Source organism: Botryllus schlosseri, chromosome 8 (assembly GCF_051294905.1).
Source record: "Botryllus schlosseri isolate E-star chromosome 8, Bs_hap1, whole genome shotgun sequence".
NCBI classification, from domain to species: domain Eukaryota; kingdom Metazoa; phylum Chordata; class Ascidiacea; order Stolidobranchia; family Styelidae; genus Botryllus; species Botryllus schlosseri.
Genome location: NC_137243.1, coordinates 11745331 through 11767492, shown reverse-complemented (window position 1 = coordinate 11767492; position 22162 = coordinate 11745331). Strand labels below are relative to the sequence as shown.

The 22162-nt window shown below is 40.3% G+C and overlaps 1 protein-coding gene across 2 annotated transcripts in view; it reads right to left on the bottom strand.

Annotated features, from left to right (window-relative positions):
* Positions 1–22162, bottom strand: part of LOC145444331 (E3 ubiquitin-protein ligase rnf213-alpha-like) — a 182860-nt gene that overhangs the window by 72693 nt on the left and 88005 nt on the right. For both annotated transcript variants that reach the window (XM_080322294.1, XM_080322295.1), the window contains 6 exons: positions 12616–12660; positions 12457–12516; positions 12049–12192; positions 11574–11685; positions 1286–1440; positions 91–317 (listed from right to left, as the gene is read on the bottom strand). In XM_080322294.1, coding sequence (XP_080178420.1) covers positions 91–317; positions 1286–1440; positions 11574–11685; positions 12049–12192; positions 12457–12516; positions 12616–12660 — 743 coding nt within the window. The remainder of the gene's footprint in view (positions 1–90; positions 318–1285; positions 1441–11573; positions 11686–12048; positions 12193–12456; positions 12517–12615; positions 12661–22162) is intronic.

Here is a 22162-nt window from a genome sequence, read left to right as displayed (position 1 = left end):
AAGATCGACTTCAGGGAATAATTACAGCAGCATCCAGCAAAAAAATTTGAAGACAGGTTATAACACACTATCGAAATAAAATAAACTGACCATAATAGACATATCAATATGGTTTCGTTTATGAGCAGTGGTATTCCATCCTCTTTTATATTGGTCAATGCATGACTCAATCCCTTGTTTCTCTGGATAATCGCTTGTTCCGGTAGAGGAAATTGCAGACCTTGGCAAATGCATGTAAGCCAATGATCTAATAACATCCATAAAATAACGTCCATGAAAAGAAGTGAACGTTGGGACATCATGAAAGATGGTTCGATCTAGAAAACATTAAAAATAGTTGAATATTCTTGTAGCCTATAACCTGTAATGATAAAAAGAAGCTGGAATGCAGCATTTTATGTGAAGATGATTCAGATTTCACGTTGTTTACCACAGTGCCATGGTATTATAATGGCAATTCTTATTGGACTTGTCATATTTGATGCTCCAATCCAATAATGGGAATACCAATATACGCGACTGCTTATCAACTCGAGCAGTGGTTCTGTAACTTTTTCAGCTTGTGGCACTCTAAAATATAATGAAACGATCACTACACATTAGCAAGATTTGCTCTAAAAATATATTTTTGTACTAATGCGATGCGTGTGCTTGCTTATACAAACACATACAACTTAGACAAGGTGAAATTGTAGAAAAGCATACCCAGATCCGTAATTCTCGAGCAGTCTCTCTCGTTCACAGCTTCTATTTTCAGTGAGAGCAAAAAAGCCATCTTCACATAGCCATGAAGATGTCATTTGGCATTTAATTTTGCACCATTCATAGAATAGGATTAGGTAGCAGATAGCCGAGACTCATCCATTTTTGTGTGGAAAGGCCGTTTTTAAAAGATTGGTTGTTTCGAAAATCAATAGGCAGTTCTTCTTCTGCAGGAGATTCATTGCTCCCAATTGGAATAACAATCCATCTAAAGTTGTTGACAACAAATTCTGGGAGGAGGCAATGTTGTAGTGCCAGCTGAGGGCTAGACAGCATTCTCATAACATATCACCCGGTTATCATATTCTACTCTACCTACAACGCCATATTTGGTTTCATTGTCAAATGAGCTTATTGATCCGCTAATGGAGAAGCGGCATCGGTTTTAAGTCGCATATGCTTGTCTGTATGCCATATTTTGCATATTCATACATTTTTTCCGAAATCTCCAAAATACATGTGTGCTGCAGTGCACAGTTCGGAAATCACTGATAAAGAGTGTAATAAAATGACAGAAAAATACCTTTTTTCACTGAAGCTACCCGGTTCACATTCTTCCCTGCTTCGCAAGGAAGATCTTCATAATATTCCCTGTCACCTATGATCACACAGTATTTGTATTCGAATCTGTATTTCTCTTTTTTCCTTGGTAGCGAAATTTGATAGAAATGTCTTTCCCTGCGTTCACAAATAATTTGTTAGTGCTTTGACACCATCTCAAATTACACTGGTCAACAAAATGAAGAAACAAATTTTGCCAGAACATCTCGAAGTGTTTTCTGGGAATGTTAAAGTTGTTGATTACGAATATGACAATAGTTTTTCCAGATTAACTCTAGTTTAGAAGCTACTTATACCCCTGAGAAAGCACAAATTACCGTATTTACCCCCTAAATATTTCACGTAGTAGGAAGCAAATGGTAGCTATTTCGACTTTTATACTGCGCATAAATATATAATTCACATTATGTAAGACCCTCATGTGGTCCGCTGTTATTCAATCAATCTGATCTTGACCTGCTGCGAGATCTTTGTTTGTCAAAAAAGCAGTCTGTCCAGCCTAAAAATTGTACTCTTGCACATGGGAATTATATTTTCTCCAGTATCAATTGGTCATTCTACAAATATCAAAGACATGTTTTCACCGCTCTCGAGAGGTAGAAATTAGCTGTACGTTTATAGTCTTATAGAGAAGCCGGAACAAGCTGAAGCAAAACCCGTGGATGACTACAAAGTTGGTGGAATATACCCGCAAACAGAACCGGAGACAGAACAGACTAGATATCAAGAAGTGCTCAGAAGATGAGCGAGAAAGATTTCGACGCTTCAGGAATCACATCATGCATCTCATTTCTCATGCAAAAGCAAAATACATGGAGAGATTTTTCATCAGACACAAAATTAGGTCCAAGACATAGGCTTACTCTTTCTTGCATTAGACAAAATGTCACAAGTCTGTTGAGCAAATTGTGAATTCAAATACCAGAGAAAAACTTTCACGCCCTGCAATCAGTTTTTGGCACACTACAAAAATCATAAAACTATTGCAAGACACTTACGCTGAGAAAATATGCTCTAAAAATATTGATGCTTTTTTCAATTAACAGAACATATACAGCAGAAACTAGGTTGAATTGTTGACAAACATACCCGCATTTTGTCATCAACTCAACAATCAATAGAAGGTCTCTTGTTTGCAGCTTTAATTTCAGTCGCAATATGAAAAGCCATGTCATCAGGATACAAATTTTACCAGAATTTTGATTGTTCTTACACCAATCATGGAATAGGATTTGGAAGCAGACAGCTAAAACTCATTCAATTTCTTTCGTGGAAACAGCTTTTTGAAGGCCATTTTTATTAATCAATCAGTTAGTCTGCAAAACGATTACTTGATTTATTATGATGACATGATTGGTTTCTTTGGCACATGTGCTTATTTATCAGCTGTTGAAGAAGTTAAAGCGCCTATAAATTGCATGTACTAATCTTCAGGCCTTTTTCTAAATATTTATACGGTTCTATTTCAAAAATATTCGTGGCACACCTGAGAATCTATGGCGGCACACTAATGTGACGCGGCACACAGTTTGGGAATCACGGGTCTAGGGTTTAATTACAGAACAATGGCATTTTATTCGAAGAAATAATAACTAATGAAATATTGAAAAAGGATTACTTTTGCCTATGTACAGTAGGGCTGTTGAAAAATAACCTTCGGGACATGTTGAGGTACGAAATACATGATGAACTAACACCTGCTGCTTCACAAAAACTTTTACAACATGACTGCTTCATTGTGAAGGAAATGGCTGTAGCCTACATGCCTTTTTTATCTTCGAGGAAAAGCAAAGGTGCTTAATGCTTATGCAAGTGCTGAACAAATTCCCCGTTTCAGAAGGTATCCATCATCAGTGAATACAAATATAAAGCTCATATATATATATCAACTTTTCAATTAGATAAATTGATACATTGATCGCTCTCGTATTCGTGCTGGTGACGTCATATTTTGTGTTACGATTGTTGATATACGCTGTTCTTTCGAATTCTCTACTAGTTGCTGACGATTACCCCTGACGGGTGTCAGCCGAAAAAATTCTGGTTCATTTCAATATGAGTATACTATTCAATTAGATAAATAAAAAGGGCTAAAGAAAACTAGAGACAAAATGTAATATAGTTCAATGTATTTAAAACGTTTCCGTAAAAACCGCACAGCCAGTCCTCTCGCATTCCAGCCAGTTCTGTCGATCGCGTGACAGGAGCGTCGGGAGCACACACATAATAATAACGTTAATCACAATCACACTTTCCCTTGATCTAAAGATCACAAGGGAAACCAACACATAACGTAACGATGTAACTTCATACGTGAAAATCAGGTGAACAATTCTAAAACAGAGTATACATGAAACGGCAAACTTCCCCTTGGTCTGAAGATCGCACGGGAAGCCAAGTCAACGCAATAAGAGTGGAAACGAAAAAAAAAACTAATACGCAGTGTACACATATCGATACATCAAATTGAAAGTTAAATTTCGATATATGCCAGTGATCTATGTATTGACGGGGAGTCATTTGGTCTTCCAACCCCCGTGACCTATTGATCACTGAACCAAATTCAAAGATTTTGAGTGTAACCCCGCAGTGAGCCCATATAAGACTGTCTGGCCAATGGGCTGATTCTGAATCAATTAACACGATTCGTTTGTTATTAGAAGCACACAAAGTGGATCCCACAACTAAAACATACTGGCATACAAGAAACGAAAAACTGCGGTGTAGGTGTGCCTCAAACGATGGACAAAAGCGATGATAACTGGAATTTGTAGCATACAGAATTCGTAGGCCTACTTGAAGGCTAAAACTTGCAAGGTATATGCAATCATCACAAGGCATAAGCATTACGCGCGAACAAATCAAAATGTAAAAAAAAATCACTTATTCTTAGTACAGATACACTCAACATCTAGCCTACATAAAAATCAGCCAACCATTGTGGCGGCGCTCGATCCCGATTTGGTCGCGAATGTTCAGAGTTATTTCTCTCAATATCTTGATCAACATTGTCATCACAAGGTTGATCCAGATTAGCTGAGTTATTCCCATCGGTGATATTCTCATCCGTACCGACTGGACCATTAGCTTCACCCGAGTTGCCGCTGTTTTCCGTATCAATGGCATCATCTCCTCTGCTACAATTCAAGTCGATTTCGCGCGTCGTATCACTTCTTGGTGGGTTAGGTAGATCCCCGACGGCGAGTCTAACGTCAGAAAGATGTCGATTCATTCCGACAACCTCAACCACCACGTCGGCGACAACCCTGGTAACGACACCTCTATTCCATGGAGTAGTACATCGAGCATTTGGTGGCTTCACGAACACTACATCACCGACTCGGTATGGGTTGGAACTATTTTGTTGGTCCAATCTCTTTCTTCTTGCGCGGATCATTGAAGATGGCAAACCAGATTCATAGCGAAACACCTTATCCGCAGGTACAATATCCTCCGAATTCGGAGTGTGATTGTACCAATACACCATTCGTTCAACACTACCTCCGGGCCATTTTTTTGATAGTTCTGTGATTCCGCTCCAGAATACCGTTTCCAGAATGCCGGTAGGCGCAGCTGAACACATGTTCCACCCCCCAACTGTTAAAAAACTGGCGCATTTTCTGGCTAGTAAAACAAGGTCCGTTATCACTCAGAATTTCACTCGGCGCACCTCTTTCCGAGAAGACTTGTTCAAGGATCTGGATGATTTTATCGGCCGTTTCATTTCGCACTGCCCGCCATATCGCAAATCGACTAGGCCCGCAGTCGATCAAACTCAGGTATGGTCGAGTGTTGACGTAAGTAATGTCAAGTGCCAGACGCTCCCAGACAACGGGAACTGAAAGTTGCCCGTGTTCCCATCTCACGGGACTCGGATCAATTCTGCGACAGATGTTGCACTCATTGATTACTCGTTGAACAACATCACGAGTAACAGCTTCGCCAATGCTTCTTTTGGCCACGAAAAGCGTCCGATTCACACGTAGGTGATGCACGTTATGAAGAGTCCGTACCTGTTCAATCACGTTCTCATTACGCCGGTTTACTCCAAGACACACCTTCTTCAGCCAGCGTTGTGGGACTCTCGTTAGTGCATCTGCGAGATTCTCGGACGATGGTACCCAACGTAACCTCCATGCAGTATTCCTGGAAGAGCTGCGCGATAATTCCCAATCTTCTTTCATTAATCATTTCACTTAGCCCACTGACTCTAGGTCGGCGCGAATCTTCCAATATTGACGTGACCCAATGGAACACACTGACCGAGTCGGTCACAACTTCCACATTTGTGAAACCCCAACTCAGCACCAAACTCAATCCCTTTACGACAGCGTCGAGCTCCGCGACATTTATATGCGTTCCGTCGCCCTCTTTCCTCATCCATGCTGCATCTTCAACAACCTTCCCATTTACGGTCAAACAGCATGCCACCGCCATATTGCTCGCATCGCACCATATTTGCGCTCTGCCATCACGATATACTCTCCAGTCACCTCTTACTGGATCGCTCTCTCGTACCTTCGTCAAGATTTCTTCAGCCAAATGCCTAACTGGATTCGGTATCACCGCATCCCACGCTATCTCGTTAGTAAGGCGTTTTACATGACTGCAGGCAGTTCTCAACCACCCGGCCACAGGATAATGCCCTGTGAGCTTGCCGAACACAGAAAATAGCCCCCCCTTTGTCATGTGGTCGTTCAAACTCGGCAGATCACCATCTCTCCTCCACTCCAGTACTCCATCCTGGGTCTCATTCACCCGCAATCCAAGTGCACGTGCCTCACACAACGGAACTGGATCCTTCGTCGCTAACCCATAACTTGCCAAATGCCTGCACACTTTCTCAACCCCCACAACATTCTCATCAACCCATATGTCGTCGATATAATGGTCGGTTTCCCTTGCTATATCGTATTCCAGTGACAATACGGTAGAAATGATCTTGGTCATCACCTTTGGGGAGATGTTCAAACCGAACCCCATTCGTGTCATAACGTAAACTTTTCCTTGATGTCGCACTACTTGGAATTTTTGCAGCCTCTCTGACACGTGAATCTGTAGGTATGCCTTCCGGAGATACAAGAGAGATGCGCAATTACTCCGTTTGCCCCAATTTCTCAATTTATCTTGACATACGGCCGCATCCATTCCTGGGTGACTCATGACATGGGAATTCAACTCGCGGTAGTCCATCACCGGTCGCACCTTCTGCTCTTTGTTCGGTTGCTTGACCGCCAGCAGTGGGATTATTCCCTCGTGGGACCTGTGACGTGCAGGATCGCACTCCACCAACCATCCGTCTCTGATCCATTGACTCAGTTCATTATCAAACGATGTACGACACTCCGATGGTATCTGATATCCGGCACGTTGATTCGTCAACTCCGGCTCGCCATTTTCCCATCTCCACTCCATAGTCCACTTCGCTCCATCAAATTTTGCAATGAAATCTTTATCGTCAATTTGCAACTGTTTATTCGTCCCGACCACCGCACTTGCCACACACACCTTTGCGCCAAACCACACGTCCAGATTTGGATCAACGAATACCCCGCCCAGTTGCTGGATAACATCAATACCGAGAATCAAGCCAGCAGCACATACCAGCTCGGAGACCAACAGGCATCGCACCCTGACGTTGGTCTCGCTTACAACCATCGTTACCATGGTCTCTCCGTAACAGCTAGTACTTTCTCCATTTAGCATCTCGACAATCCTTCTAGGACCAGAAGCGTTATATCCCATACGACGACACACGTCTTCAAGAACAACAGATTGCTGACACCCAGTATACACCAGAGCCTTGAGAGGTTTTCCACCAATTACAACTACAACAAAACGAAGCACCTTTTTCGCTACTTGTGAATACGGGAGAACGTGTCCGGTGCTGACGGTTCTCCTTGGTAGTTTTCCTGCTGCGGTTCGTTACGTTCATCAGCTCTGCATTGTCGGGCTACATGGCCAAGCTTCCCACAGGAAAAACATTTTGGTTGTCTCCTGACCGTTTCGCTACTGTCATTTCTCGGCTCTTTCATGGGACATTCTCTAGCAAAGTGACCAAGCTTCCCGCAGAAAAAACAGTTGTACTTCCGCTGACGCGAGCCGACCGCGCACGATACACTGAAGGTACTGCGGACCGACATTATTACTCGTGCCCGTGCAACAAGATCACTCAAATTCATTTTGTCCAATCCTGCCACAGACTTTAACTGGCCTGAAACATCTGATGGGAATTCATTTACAAATGCGCACCGAATTAACGCCTCGGATGCATCCGCCTTCAACCCAATCAATAGCGCCAGCCTTTTTAGGTCGGAAAGGTACACATCGACAGGCTCGTCATCCAGCAGTATTCTTCGCTGGAATTCGCCATACGCGTCGTAACAATTTACCCCAAACGCATTCAAAATAGCTTCTTTTGACTTGCTGTAATCCTTTCTGTCCGTCTCTGGCAACTGCTTGAACACTGCAAATGCAGCACCATCCAATAGCAATGGGAAAATAGTTGGCAATTTGTCCGTCAGTTCTTGAAGGTCGGCAACCAGTTCTAGTTTCTCAACCCACTTTGCAAAATCCCCAGACGATGGATAATCTACGTAATTCTTCACAATATCAGTTAACTTCATATTCGCCATTGGGCCGCGATAGCTTGTAATATAGTTCAATGTATTTAAAACGTTTCCGTAAAAACCGCACAACCAGTTCTCTCGCCTTCCAGCCCGTTCTGTCGATCACGTGACAGGAGCGTCGGGAGCACACACATAATAATTACGTTAATCACAATCACACAAAAGAACATCGAGATAATCAGTTTTGGGCTTGTGTTAAGCGTCTCCAACGTAGGCGGTCGTGGGCGTCTTCAAACGACAGCCCGCGTTGCGCTAGATCAGTCTCCATTGTCGAGCGCCATGCTTTCCGATTCCAGCCACCTCTGCGCCATGGCTCCGAGGGTATGTGATTGATGAGGCAGCGTCTGGTTGCTCGTCTTGATGATGCACTAGATGGCCGATTACTTAACAATGACACTATACTTCGTGTGATCTTATTGGGCTGAAGCTGTAGTATATAGGTGATGTTTTGAATGCTCTAGGGATCGGCTGAATCAGCGGGTTATGCTTGGCACTTATCAGATGCTTACAGCAAATTGAATTCACTTGTAGGTGTTGTTAAAGTCCTTAATGATAACACAGAAAAGAGGTCTTAATGTACGTACAGGCTATGCTGAATATGCTATGTCAAAGTCCTGATTGATCCTGCAAAAAAGAGATGCAAAGAAAAGCACAGACTATGTTGCATAGTATCCAGCATAGTCTGTGATTATCTTACACCTCTTTTCTGCAGCATCATTAAGGAATTTAAGTATAACTGCCAAGAATAACCGGCTGATTCAGTCGATCCCTAGAGCATTCAAAACTTCAACTATAAACTACAACTTGGGACCAATAAAATCACACAAAGTATAGTGTCATAGTCAAGATTTATATTTGTATTCACTGATGATGGATTCCTTCTGAAACGGGGAATTTGTTCACCACTTGCATAAGCACCTTTGCTTTTCCTCAAAGATAAAAAAGGCATGTAGGCTACAGCCATTTCCTTCACAATAAAGCAGTCATACTGTAAAAGTTTTTGTGAAGGAGCAGATGTTAGTTCATCATGTATTTCGTACCTCAACATGTCCCGAATTAATCTTAAATCATCATCTGTGAACCTACCAACAATGCGCTTTCAGAATCCCCACCGGTAGCAGACTCCTTGAACACCTAATCAGCAATCTGCTGCTGTCGTGATCATTGAAGCATAGCCGATTAGCCAATCAAGAGCCGTGGTTATGCGATTACTAGTATTCTGCTGCTCTATGGTCGGCGGCTCACCCATTCTTGAGCAGCTACTTTCAAACGCTCTGCCCGAAATCTTAACAGCTTTTCTGTAAGCTTCATTCCGGCTCATTGTTTTTTTATTTATCAATAATCTATAGAATGAGACACAATCCCTAAGTATTTTCAAGATTTTCCAAATTTTGGACAACCCTATTGTACATAGTACTTATCAAAGTTTTTGGTCAACATAAGGGCAGTCGCTCTCTTCTCACTGCAGAACTTTTTGGCACACTTCTTGGCGTCCCATGTTGGCCTAAACTTTATATGTCTTGGTGCGACGCGGCGCGATGATGGTCGACACCGAAAGGCCTATTTATCAAAAGCATTCAACCCTAAATCGCGCGACAAAATTTGAAAAAAGTTGCACTAATTATAAAAAATAACTCTAATCTATGTTCATTCACGAAATCATTTTGGGCCCCCTTCGAGCTCGCCCCATCCCCAATTAGAGGGTTTGGGGTGCGGCAGTTATGGCCCTGATTATACGTAATTAATACAAATAGAACAAAATTGTATCATGATCATCCCTTTCATTGTACTTTGAATTATGAGCTAAGCACGACACCTAACATAATTTATCAGCGACTAAAGAATCGATATTGGGGGTAGCTAAACACAGTAATCGCTGGAAAACTATCTCATTGTGAAGCTGAATCTTGTGAGCATCCCAATTTGTTTTCCAAGTGTTTTGGTCTTGGCAGTGTCTGTGCCATTGAATGTTAAGGCAATATTCCTATTCATATCCACCAATTCTCCCATGGAATTGGAATTATCCCAATCATGGAATGCTATTATCTTCGCCAAATCCGTATCAGCTAGTGAGGAATAGCGATGTTGAGCAACCAACGACAACAATACTTTTAAACTGCCATCAAATTCATCATTAAAAATGCGTTATTACGAAATCTCAGATCAGGTCGCGGGCTGGAAAATATGACCTCGCGGGCCGCGTGTTGGTGACCCCTGGTTTAAAGATTTGATTATTAGCTCCATACCTAATTTATTTCCCTATGTTCTCTATCTTTTTCTTTATACATCTGTCCTGCAGACTTAATCGGTCAATGCATTTTATGACGGCATACTGCATTTTCGTAAAACGTTAAAGTTTGCAAACAATAAACATTGTAGTGTATGCATATAATGTAGAAGAGAATTGTTCAATCCGGTACATGACCCAAATATGTGGCCCTCTAAGCATGTTTTGGAACAGTCAAAGAAACAGGATGTCTGCTTTTCCAAGGAAAAAAGTGCTTGTCACAATAACTCGAAAGAATTTATCATCATGAATCTCCGCCTGTACTTGTGCTAATTCTTCTTCTCCAGTTTCCATATACTGTCACTTTTTATCAGAATGGAGGAAAGCTGTTTCTGAACTGTTTTTCTTTTGGTTTATTGCCATGATATAAAGGGTGTCTTTTTCATTGTCTATTATAGACAACCAGATGAATGGTGTTGTGTTCCTCTTAAACTATTTCTTGATCATATACCAAAGAAGGCTATACCGATGCAGTACAAGCACGACCACGTTTATTCACGACCAAAACTTAACAGAACTACGACACACGAAATACTAACGACGGTAGGAACACAGGAAAACAATCAACGAGCATGAGTCATCATTGACAAACGCAAAGCAATTCCACAACAAATGGAGACTGTTTTTACTAACAGATCAACATGAAACCTGAAGTGCGTGTTACTTCACAACAGAAATATATCTAAGTATATTTGAGAGGGTGGTTGCATACTTTAAACAGTTAGTCGGAGGTGGCTACATATGAAATCGCAAGATGTATCATCGCAGCTAACGCAAAATGACTATAATGACAACACCCATGGGTGGAATCTTCGAAAAAATATAATCAGTTACCGTGATTCAGAGGCTATTTCACACGTTTCGTATTACAATTCAACTCATGATAGTGGTGCAATAATATCCCTGAACTACTTTCTACTTTACAAAAACCAAATTAGTTCAGCCAGAATACTTTTCAGTTAGATGTTGAAGCAGTTGTAAAACATTACCACTTCAGTAAGTACTGGAAGTAGCTAAAATCTACTTGAGTAATGAAAAAGTAGAAATATTAAAAATATATCATATCTCAAAAACGTGATGTGATAGAGAAAAAATAACGTCAGATTCGTATTCAGCGGCCCCAAATTAGGTATAATTGACCCAAAGAAGTCCTGGTGCAAAAATCGTGTAGACCAGTGTAATTGTTATAAGGGCATTGACACAGGAAAACGTTGATTTGCGGTGAAAATGTCTTGGGTTTATCTGTCTTCAATAGCCTATAAATTGAATCATGAAGGTGCTAGAAAAATTGATTATCCAAGTTTATCAGAAAAAAATGTTACAACATTACTTACCAGTCGTATTTCATTTCCAACAGTCCCCAGTCCGAATAAAACTCTTCAGTGATGCACATATTTACGGCTTGAGGATGGTAAGTTGTGAACACCACACGCATTTCAATAGTATCTAAAGATGAAGATGGTATTCGTAAATCCATCACACTACTGTCACATTAACGCATCTATTTGATTGAGGAAGTGAAGCAAATATCTATACTATACAAAAATAGATATATCAAATTGCAAAATACAGCGTAGTACATGTTCAGCAATTGTGATATATCAAGTTATGAGGTGCAATTAATCAATTTCTTCGTAGAATAATCGTAATTGGTAGAAGTCCCAAGTCATTCTGGTATGCTCCAACAGCAGCAGCATAAAGAGTGAACCAATTGGTGAAAGTAGTTTGTATTGTAAAATGGTCAGGGTACGAGTTACAATTGTCAGGAACATAATAAAAAGTAGCTAGAGATTTGAAGTAACTGCTTACCATCTGCTTTTGGAGGAGTAGCAAAACGATGCATGGTTGCAGGTGCAAGAAAAAATTGTTCATTGGATTCATTTGTCTCAATATTAGGCCACACAAGATTCCCAGGAACAGATACCTTGCTGTCGTGTTTAGCTCTGGCTGAAGCTGATAAAGCCAATTTACCCATAAGAAATACATTTATCAATACTAATATTAATTGCATACATAGAGACAAAATCAATAGATTTACCGAATAATGCTTGATGCCCACTGAGATTAAAGTAGTGATGAAATATAAAATACAGAAAAAATTACAGAATATATATAGTTGATAAAGCAGCTTTTCATATAGTATCGTTGCAATTGGGACATGAATGATATTATGTAAAATACCCAAAGCCGTTCCTCTAAGAATTAGTCAAAACGTACATGGTTGAGTTCCCTGCTCATCGTTTCGAAAATTAGATGTAGATTTCTCGACTGATGGTCCTGTAAATTTTGTAAATATTGTAGCATCATCAACATAAATTGGATCACAAAGAAGTTTATATCAACACATTCTTTTATTAGAAGTTGATCATAATTTACCTGGTTGCATGTGCAGGACATTTTTTGTAGCTGCAGCCTCTGGACCTAAAGAAGATTATGGAAAAAATCTTGGTAGAATAAATTATAGTCATCATATAATAATTGTTTATGAAACATTCCAAAAGAAAGATTTGCAATAGTTTTCATTTTTGAGAATGTTTATGCTTTGAGTGGCACTACATGAAACTGAACAGCTTTTAAAGCTATTATAGCTGTTGAGACTTCGGTGTAACAGTCACGAACTTGAAGCCGAAATACTTATCTCATTGTTTCATAAATTTTAAGCAAGATCTTAGCAACTATTTTGACAACCTCCATTCACGTGTGAATCATTTTTCATTGCTCGTGAGTGACATTTGTAACAAACCAAGTCAATTTAATCACTTGATACAGTGTCTGTTGTAAATTTATTAGTCTTCTTAGTCCTTTGTTTCAAACCCGAATATAATCGAATGTATACATTTACCGACGTTGGAGTCTTGAAAAAGTTACCAAAATTATTGAAATGAAGATTAGGATCATTGAAAATTAATGAATGAAGAATTGTATACATCATTTGTGTTTCTTTTTTCGTTATGTTTCTATTCGCATGAATTCTGTAAGAAAATGTGCCAATTCAAACATTGTTTATGATGTTTTTCAGTAATTCCGCAATCCGCATTGATAGGTAAATGCTAGCCAAAATCTTTATTCATTGTCTCTAATCCATCAATAGCACACTGATTTCATATACCTGTTTTATATTTAAACACATACTGCAACAAACAATATATGCATGTTTCATTCTCTAAATCTAATACCCCTACAACATAGAAAAATTTCAGATTGAATGCATTATGTTGGTCGCCCAAACCTCACTAGCACATGTGGTGTCTTCTATGAGTTTAGTTATGATTGTTGTTGTTGCGAATGTGTGCATTAGTACCTAGATCAGTGATTCCCAACCTGGGGTCCACGGACTCCTTGTGGGTCCGTGAGAAAGCATTTGGGGTACGTGATTACCTTTATGAGTTTTGGAAAAATAAGGGAAAGTGATTTTTTTTACCCTAATTTCTCTTATGCACTTATGCCAAGCTCAAGTAATCGAGAATGATCTACCGATATGTATTAAAGATACAATCAATCAATCATTGAGTTATACAATCAATCATTGACTTATATTTTTCATCTGAACAAGTCGCACACAATGTACAATGCCATAAGACACAATGCAATGAAACGAACAGATAAGAGGATGTCGAACGACACGAAGTTGCAATCCTTTTAATCTCACATCCACCTTGACCTAGATTGAATATATGCTGCTGCCTACAATGTGTACTGAGCATTGACCTTACACTACAAATGTACATCTACCGCCAGTCCTCCAAACATGTCAATTACAGTCAAATCAGGATTGACTCGTATATTACCTAATGGAAAGCATGCAGTTTAGTTCAGGAGTGGCAACTATGGGATTAGCAATTGTGTTGCGTTCAGATTGCTGAGCAGTAATTTCCTCTGATGAAGCAAGCGTGACGACGGGTGTTGCGTATCTATCCGTAGGTTAGTTATCTATAGTCTGTTCGGGTCGATTCGATGCCATTCAGTTTTGCGATGTCACTCTTGAGCCATCATGACGTAACAATCGCTAATCAATATACACTCGACTTAAATTCTGAAAGCTCTAGTACCGGCTAAGAAAACTGGTTAATCTTGAATAATTAATCTTGAAATTTTCTTCACGCTAGGCGCGATTCAATGCGACTTCATTTTTTCGATTTTAATATAGCCCGTCGCAATTCGAGCCCCACAGTACAGATGCGAACAGTGGAAAATAATGATGCACCCCCTATAGAAATGCCAACTTGGAATCGTGAGTTCCTCATGAAAGAAATTTATGTTTCTGGTACGTTTGGGAGATTCCATTATCTTTCCACTATACCGACAATTCTGATGGGAGGTCAAGAAATAACAACACGCACTTTGTTGCTAATAACAATTGGCCCACCATTTATAACTTGCCCTAAATTTTCGAAAACATTCCCTCCCTCAACTCTACCGATGAATCTGATCGCATTGATGAGAAAGGATAGTAATGATAGTTATATGTGAAACTGCGAATATTAATAACAAAATTCATACGTGAATTGGAAAAAAATTTCGCACTTGGTGCGACCACAGCAGTTTCCAGTGATTATTCATAACATGACCACTATGTAGCGAATTCGGTGCATATAAGAAGACGGTATGAAAAAGTAGATTAGTGTGAGTTCACCAGAAATGAACATCCATATATTAACATGCTGTTTCGCGTCCATTTAGTTCAGGGGTGGGCAAACTACGGCCCGCGGGCCGCATGCGGCCCGCAACACCGTTTGGTGCGGCCCGCGAGAGTCTCAAGAAACTTATTAAAATATTGATAAAATGCGTACTAAAAATCTACAGGGACTTAATTAAATTTTTTCTTACTATATTTTACCATGTTAATTCTAAGGTAAATACTTCGTGTATTATCTTTGATGTATAATTTCTGGCGCGACAGCCCAAACTCAAGGCCCACGCATTTCAAAAGGTTTGAACTGCTAAACATCACAGAAATCCTAAACGGGATTGATATAATTTGGATCACGAGTGTGATTTCAGATTGGCCACTCCAGCAACGTTTATTAATTTTAGTGCTGTGCTTGGAGAAAACGATTCTCGGGTGAAAATGTATATTCGTTCTCTGTATGCGTAAAACAGGGTGGCCAAACTGCGGCCGTAGAAGGAAATTTGTGCGGCCGTGGACACTAGGGTTGTTCAAAATTTGGAAAATGTTTGGAATTCTGCGTGTCCATCGCTTATTCTTTAGATTATTGTTAAAAAACAATAATGGGCTTGAAAGAAGCTCCCAGGAAAGCCGCTAACATTTGTCTAAATGCGTTTGAAAGTCGTTGTTGAAGAGTGGGCGGGCAACCGACAGCAGAGGCGGGCAATCACGAAACCACGGTTCTTGATTGGGTAATCGGCTAAGCTTCACTGATTACTGCAACAGCTGACTCGGATTCGGGAGCTTCGCTTTACTAAATTGAAAGTCTGTTTTGCTGAGGTAGAGTCTGTTAGTAGCGGTTGTGGTTCTGTACAAGCGCGTTGAGTGTTGATGAGTCATTAGTAGTACTGTAACACGTGTTCTTTGAATGCTTCACAGTCGATAGCAGTAGTTTATGCTTTGGAGCAACAATAGTGCAGTCATGGCAGAGGCAAAACTGCGAAAGATTGCACACATGCCGCAGCGAAGAACAAGATCCAAATCTGAGCAGTACTTGGTCGGATATACTTGCGATTACATCTGTGGCTCGAGATTACCTACTATACGAGAAGTAATGAGTTACTTGCTGCATCTGAAAGAGCATTGTCCTCAGTCAACCTCTACTCATGAACTATGTACTGTGGTGGTGGATGATGTAATGACAGTGTGGAAAATGGCGAGAATTGCAACAATGCAGAAATCACATGTGGTGCGATCACTTCAAAACCTGCACGAAAGATGGCGTGATCTGAAGAAGAATCCGAAACAGGAAAGTGATCCCAAGGGTAAGAGGAGAAAATTCACTGATGATTTGGACAAGCTGTGGGATATTGGAAGTAGAGATGCCATAACAACAATAAAAAATGACATTTATCTATCACATGAAAGAAAGCTTGAAGACATTGCATTTTATGAAGATCAACGGCAATCTCGCCAGTCAATAATGTTGGGAAGAGACAAAATTCTGGCTAAAGACCTCAAAAAGAAAACAGAAGCCATTGCAGATCAAACTGTTGAAAACGTTTCACACGACTCAAGTTGTGACTATGTTGTTTTAGCATCATCGTCATCTTCAAAAGAGGGTGACAGTTTGAGTTCAAGTTCTGACTATGATGCTGATGTTGGACTTGGCACCTTGACCCAATCCATTAAACTGATGGCACCTAAAATATTATGAAAAATACGCATGTTTCCCAAGCTCTGGATCGATTGCAAGTAACTGACAACGATGCAACGATGCTGATGGGAGCATTTATTAAGGCTTGTGGAGGAGATATAGCCATGTTCTCCCTGTCAAGATCTTCAACGAAGAGAGCCAGGGAAACAAATCGCCTGGAAATATCTCAGGACATTTTGGAAAAATTTGCCGAAAATAGACCACAGCATGTTGCCATTCATTGGGACGGAAAGCTCACAGAGGATAGATTAGGAAATCGATATGAAGCTTTGTCAATTGTTCTATCTTGTCAACCTCAATACTCGTAAGGAAAACTACTTGGAATTCAGAAGATACAAAATGCGGCAGGTCAGACACAAGCTGAAACTACTTTCGACATAATTAAAAAGTGGGATATACAGAGGACCTTGAGGACCTTCTAGGAAAGAAGGTTTTTTACCATGCGTGTCGGCACCATGTGTATGAGCTAGTAGTCAAAGACGTCTGGAAATGTTTATTTGGAAAAGCAACAACCGGACCAGAGAACACATGGTTTGCCCACCTTAAGAAGAGCTGGTGCAGTATTGACAGAAAACAGCAATTCAAGACTCTGACTATTCCTATATGCTTTAAAGAACGAGCAGCAATGACAGTTGACAACTGCAAGCTACTACTCGCCAGAAAAGATTTCTTCACACGGGATGACTACAAGCAATGTGTGACTAATGCTCTTGCTCTTCTCGGTGCAGATGGAGATATACATCATCACAAACCTGGTGCAACACACCATGCAAGGTGGATGGGCACAATTCTGTATGCTCAGAAGATGTTCATGTGGGCTGATCAGTTACATTACAAATCTGAAGAAGTGGAACTGCTGCATCGCTTCAATTTATTTTTAGTTCTCTTCTATATCCCTGCCTGGGTTGCTTCCAGCATCGGTCGTGATGCAGCCGGTAATGACTTGAGATTCATCCAGGACATGTTGAGTTACAAGGAACATGATGAACAAGTTTCCAAAGCTGCTTCACAAAAGCTTTTAAAGCATGACTGGTATATCGTGGAGGAAACCGCTGTATATGCCTTGTTTTCGCCGAGTGAAAGCAATGAAACCCGAGAAAATATGGCAAAGACGCTCCTACAGGTAGAGCGAACTTCAAGTTTCAGGAGAGGCCCGCCCTCGTTGAATGCAACTGTACGCATCAACAAGGACACTACTTTGTCTGATTTTATTGGGCCACAGTCGTGGTACATATTTGATGTTTTTGAATGCTCTGGGGCGTGGCTAGCTCAACTGGTTGATGTTTGGCACTTATCAGATTCCTACACCAGAATGAGCTCCTACATCAGTTCTGTCAAAGTCGTTAATGATGCCGCAGAACGAGGTGTAAAGCTATAAGCACAGACTATGCTGCAATCTTGACTGACAATGAACAACAAAGAGACAGTCTGCTTCAAGCTGTGGAACAGCATAGGAAGACAGTTGGAGACAGCAGGAAGTCAACTCTAATCAAAAGCCTGTAATCTGCAACTTGTGCCTGACAATGCAACACTGATCTGCAACGTACTTTTTTAATGTCTTTTGTAAATAGTGCTTTTCGCCTTCATTCAATTGTGAATAAAAAGTGTAATATGCGTTTGTTTATGGGTGAGACGTCGACCAGTCATAACAAGTACTACTGAGATGTTGACTCCTGGTGGTAAATTTTTGAGTTTCACTCACTGTCAGTAACTTTTGGAAAGGTAGCAATATGCAAATTATGCATGCATCTAGTTTATTCGTATCTCAACTAGCGAGAGCACCTGTGCAATACATAGCACTTTCTGCAGGTAGATATTAACTTAGGCGGTTGCGATGTTGTACTATGGACTCTTGGTGACAACATTAACAAAGGCAATATATCATGTCTGTAATGCCACCAACAGAAACGACTGCACAACAGCACGCAAAAATCGTTACCAGCAGTGTTCACAAAGTCGGTCTTTCAGCCAATCATTAGCTTATTATTACCGGCTTCAGCCAATCAGGATTAATGGCTTCTCTTTGCCCGCCCACTTCATCGATTCCCCGCCCACTCGCCGACGGCTACTTTCAAACGCATTTAGACAAATGTTAGCGGCTTTCCTGCGAGCTTCTTTCAAGCCCATTATTGTTTTTTAACAATAATCTACAGAATAAGCGATGGACACGCAGAATTCCAAACATTTTCCAAATTTTGAACAACCCTAGTGGACACGCAATTCAATTAGTATGTGTTGGCGACCGTCGACATGCAATTTGAATTTACGAATTGACTCCCGATTTCTTTAAAGATTTCAATTAGTCTTGAAATTTTCTTCGCACTGCGCGCGGTTCAATTTAACTTCCTTTTTCTATTTCAATATAGTAGCGCTCTTTGCCATCAGAGCCCCACAAAGATGCGAAAAGCAGAGGAAAATGATGCGCCTCATATAGAAATACCAACTCGGAATCGTGTGCTCCTCACTATTCCGGCAATCCTGATGGCAGGTCAAGAAATAACAGCATTCAATAAAGTGAGTAGCAGCAATTGGCCCACCCGAAGATGCCTCATGATTTATAACTTGCCCTAAATTCTCGAAAACACCCCCTTCATCAACTCTATCGGTGAATCCGGTCGCATGGGCTGAGAAAGCTTACAGTTTGATAGTAATATGTAAAAATGCCAATATTAATGGCGAAATTCATCAGTAAATCTGAAAAAAATACTGACAAAAAAAAAGAATACAAACAGTTCCTTGCCCTTTCGAGTGCCCACTCGCGATTTAGGTTCGTATATAGTAAGCCTATATCAGTAAATAGACGAGTCCGGAGTTCACCGGAAATAGACGTAGACACTGTAACATGGGTATTTGGCGCCCAGATCGTTCTTTACGAATAGGCCAAGGAATGCAGCCTTGGGCTATACATGAGTAGTCGAAATGCGGCCGTGAATGGCCAAAAGGTTGGCCACACCTGTCGTAAAAGTACGCTATTTATATTTACCTACACATAGTAGAAGCGTGTTTTAAGCTAACATGGTTTTGATGCTATCAACATTGTGTGTCCTGGAACAGACCCAAAAGTGGAATTGGCAAATCTAAGAACAGATAGCTGCTCACCGATTTGAATTTCGACCCCTTTTCTAAGAATTGGGAAAACCGACTTTTATCCCTATAGTTTTGGCAAATTAGTTATTGAGGTCGACCAGCCTATAAAATCTTGCCACTGTCCCTGACGCGTGTACGATTTCTTCAAAGCAATGTTTGGTTGGTTTTAAATAAGCTTATAGATTATCTCCATGTCCTCGCTATTTAATCAAATACCAATATTGTGTTTTGGTTTATAATCCCAATTTTATATAGTGCAGCCCGTGAATAGATTCAGATGTAGAATGCGGCCCGCGAGATCAAAAGTTTGTCCACCCCTGAGTTAGTTCATTGCGATTATCCTGGTATGTGGTCGTAGGTCATATAAGTATTGGAAATGCGGCCTTGAATAGCATATTTGTAGAAAAACGGCTGCATACATTACATTTTGGGTTGATTTAAATTTTTTTTAGGTCAACCGGTCTGCCAAATATCTTCTGAAATTTTACCGGTCCGCGAGGTGAAAAAGGTTGAGAACCACTGCTATAAAGTTTCTTTGAATTTCAGCTTTCGAGTTTCTCTTTTTGATATGCCTGGTCATCCTTTATGTGTGATAGATATGATGAGTCATATAGTAATCGCGAGCACTGATTGACTTGTTTTACAAATTAGGGATTTGAGAACTCCCCACGCAACAATACGAAACACGTACCGTATAATGCGTAATGTGACAATGGCAATAAAGAAAGTTTGACCTAAACTATATGGAAAGAATGATTTCTTCTGAATTTAATTGTTACTCATACTTAGCCACATTGCCTTTATTTTGAATCTGGAGATTAAGCATGCGAGGTACGTGGGCAGCGTAATTGTGGCATATTAATAAACAGGCATGAAAGTAAACGAATTTCCTAATTAGTTCATATAGCCTATGGCTTTAGTCCACGCATCAACATACAAAAAGCAGGTTTATTGTTATGAATTCCAAGCAACCTTTTGCGGGCCGCACAGAATGGCGGGCCGCCCTTTTCCCAGGTCTGCTCTAGGGTGTACCGCTTTGATTAGATATAGTGGGGTAGGGGGTATACCAGATAAAATATCCTGATATGTCGATGACGATAACTAACGCAATAGTTAGACAGGAACAGATTAGGAAAATACTTAACGCCAAGTGACTGAAAATCTTCACTAATTTCCTGAGACTGACAGCACTAGATCCAGAAACTTTTTTCAAAGTCATCCTGATTGACCTTTCTATTGCAAATTTTTAGTTTATTCCACAAGCCTCCACAAAACATCGATAAACAGTGACATATTTCTGTCAATAGGCCTACCCGTTAGAGAAAGAAACATCAAATGTTAAATTTATCTACAAGTGTGGAATATATTGGTATCGTATAAGTGTGTTAGTATGGTGTCGCAATAGAGAGTTCATAGTCTAATCTGGGCATGCGTCACAATGGTGCAAGTATTAAAATGACCAAAAATAGCCAACAACTTGCTTCGACAAGTTATATGGGATAGTGAAGGAGTTAAACAAACTCTGTTATATTCCGGTAGTGCAATTAGGCGATACTTGGCAGTATAATAGAGAGCTATCGCATTTCTTTCGAAATAAAACGAACGATCAGAATCAAGCTAGTGGTCTTCAATAGGACCTGGCGAGCCTGGCGCCGTGCAGACACTTCAATAGAACCATGTAGAAATATCTCATTTGAAAAAGACATCAACTGTATTACATTTGAGTCGCATAGATTTTTCATACTCAAATTTAAATGGAATTTTATTCTGAAGGTTCACCGATCAGCAACACTTGTTTGGAAGTAACACCGGCCGGCGAGGTTAAAAAGGTTGATAACCACTGAACTAGATTATCAATTATGTTGCAAATGAAGAGGTTATGTGGACCCACTGGGCAGTGGTTCTCAATATGTGATACGCGAAGTCATTTCAGGTGGTAGCTTACGCAAGCAAATGCGTAGCAAATGCCTTTTTTAAAGTTAAAATTACAGTTATCACAAATCGTTTGTAATTCTTTCTGATGAAAGAAAGGTCTTCATCGAATGAGAGAGAGAGAGAGAGATTTTTTATTTCGTCAACCGATGGCGGCAAAATGAAAGTATAAATATGCAACAGACAAACAGTGCTTCGGTATCGGTATTGACTGGTACCGGTGATATGATCGTAAAGATCTTCGAGTCAACCGGTACCGGCGTAAATGGTTATTCAAAAAAAAATAATAACGTCACAAACTATAACAACTAAAGAAAATAATGTCATAAACTGACAACTGAACAGGGTAACAAAATATGTCATACAAAATGCAATATTCATGGAGCAGCAATATTAAGAGAAGATATCACAGTTACACAGAACCAATGTATCAATATGCACAAGGAGCAAATATATGGGTTGCAGATTTGTATATTCAGAGTGGATAGTGTACAGGTGCGACTAGTATTTACTTAGGAGATAATCCAACATCCCTGTCTTGAATGAACGATAATTTGAGTCTTTTAAATGTGCTGGAATCT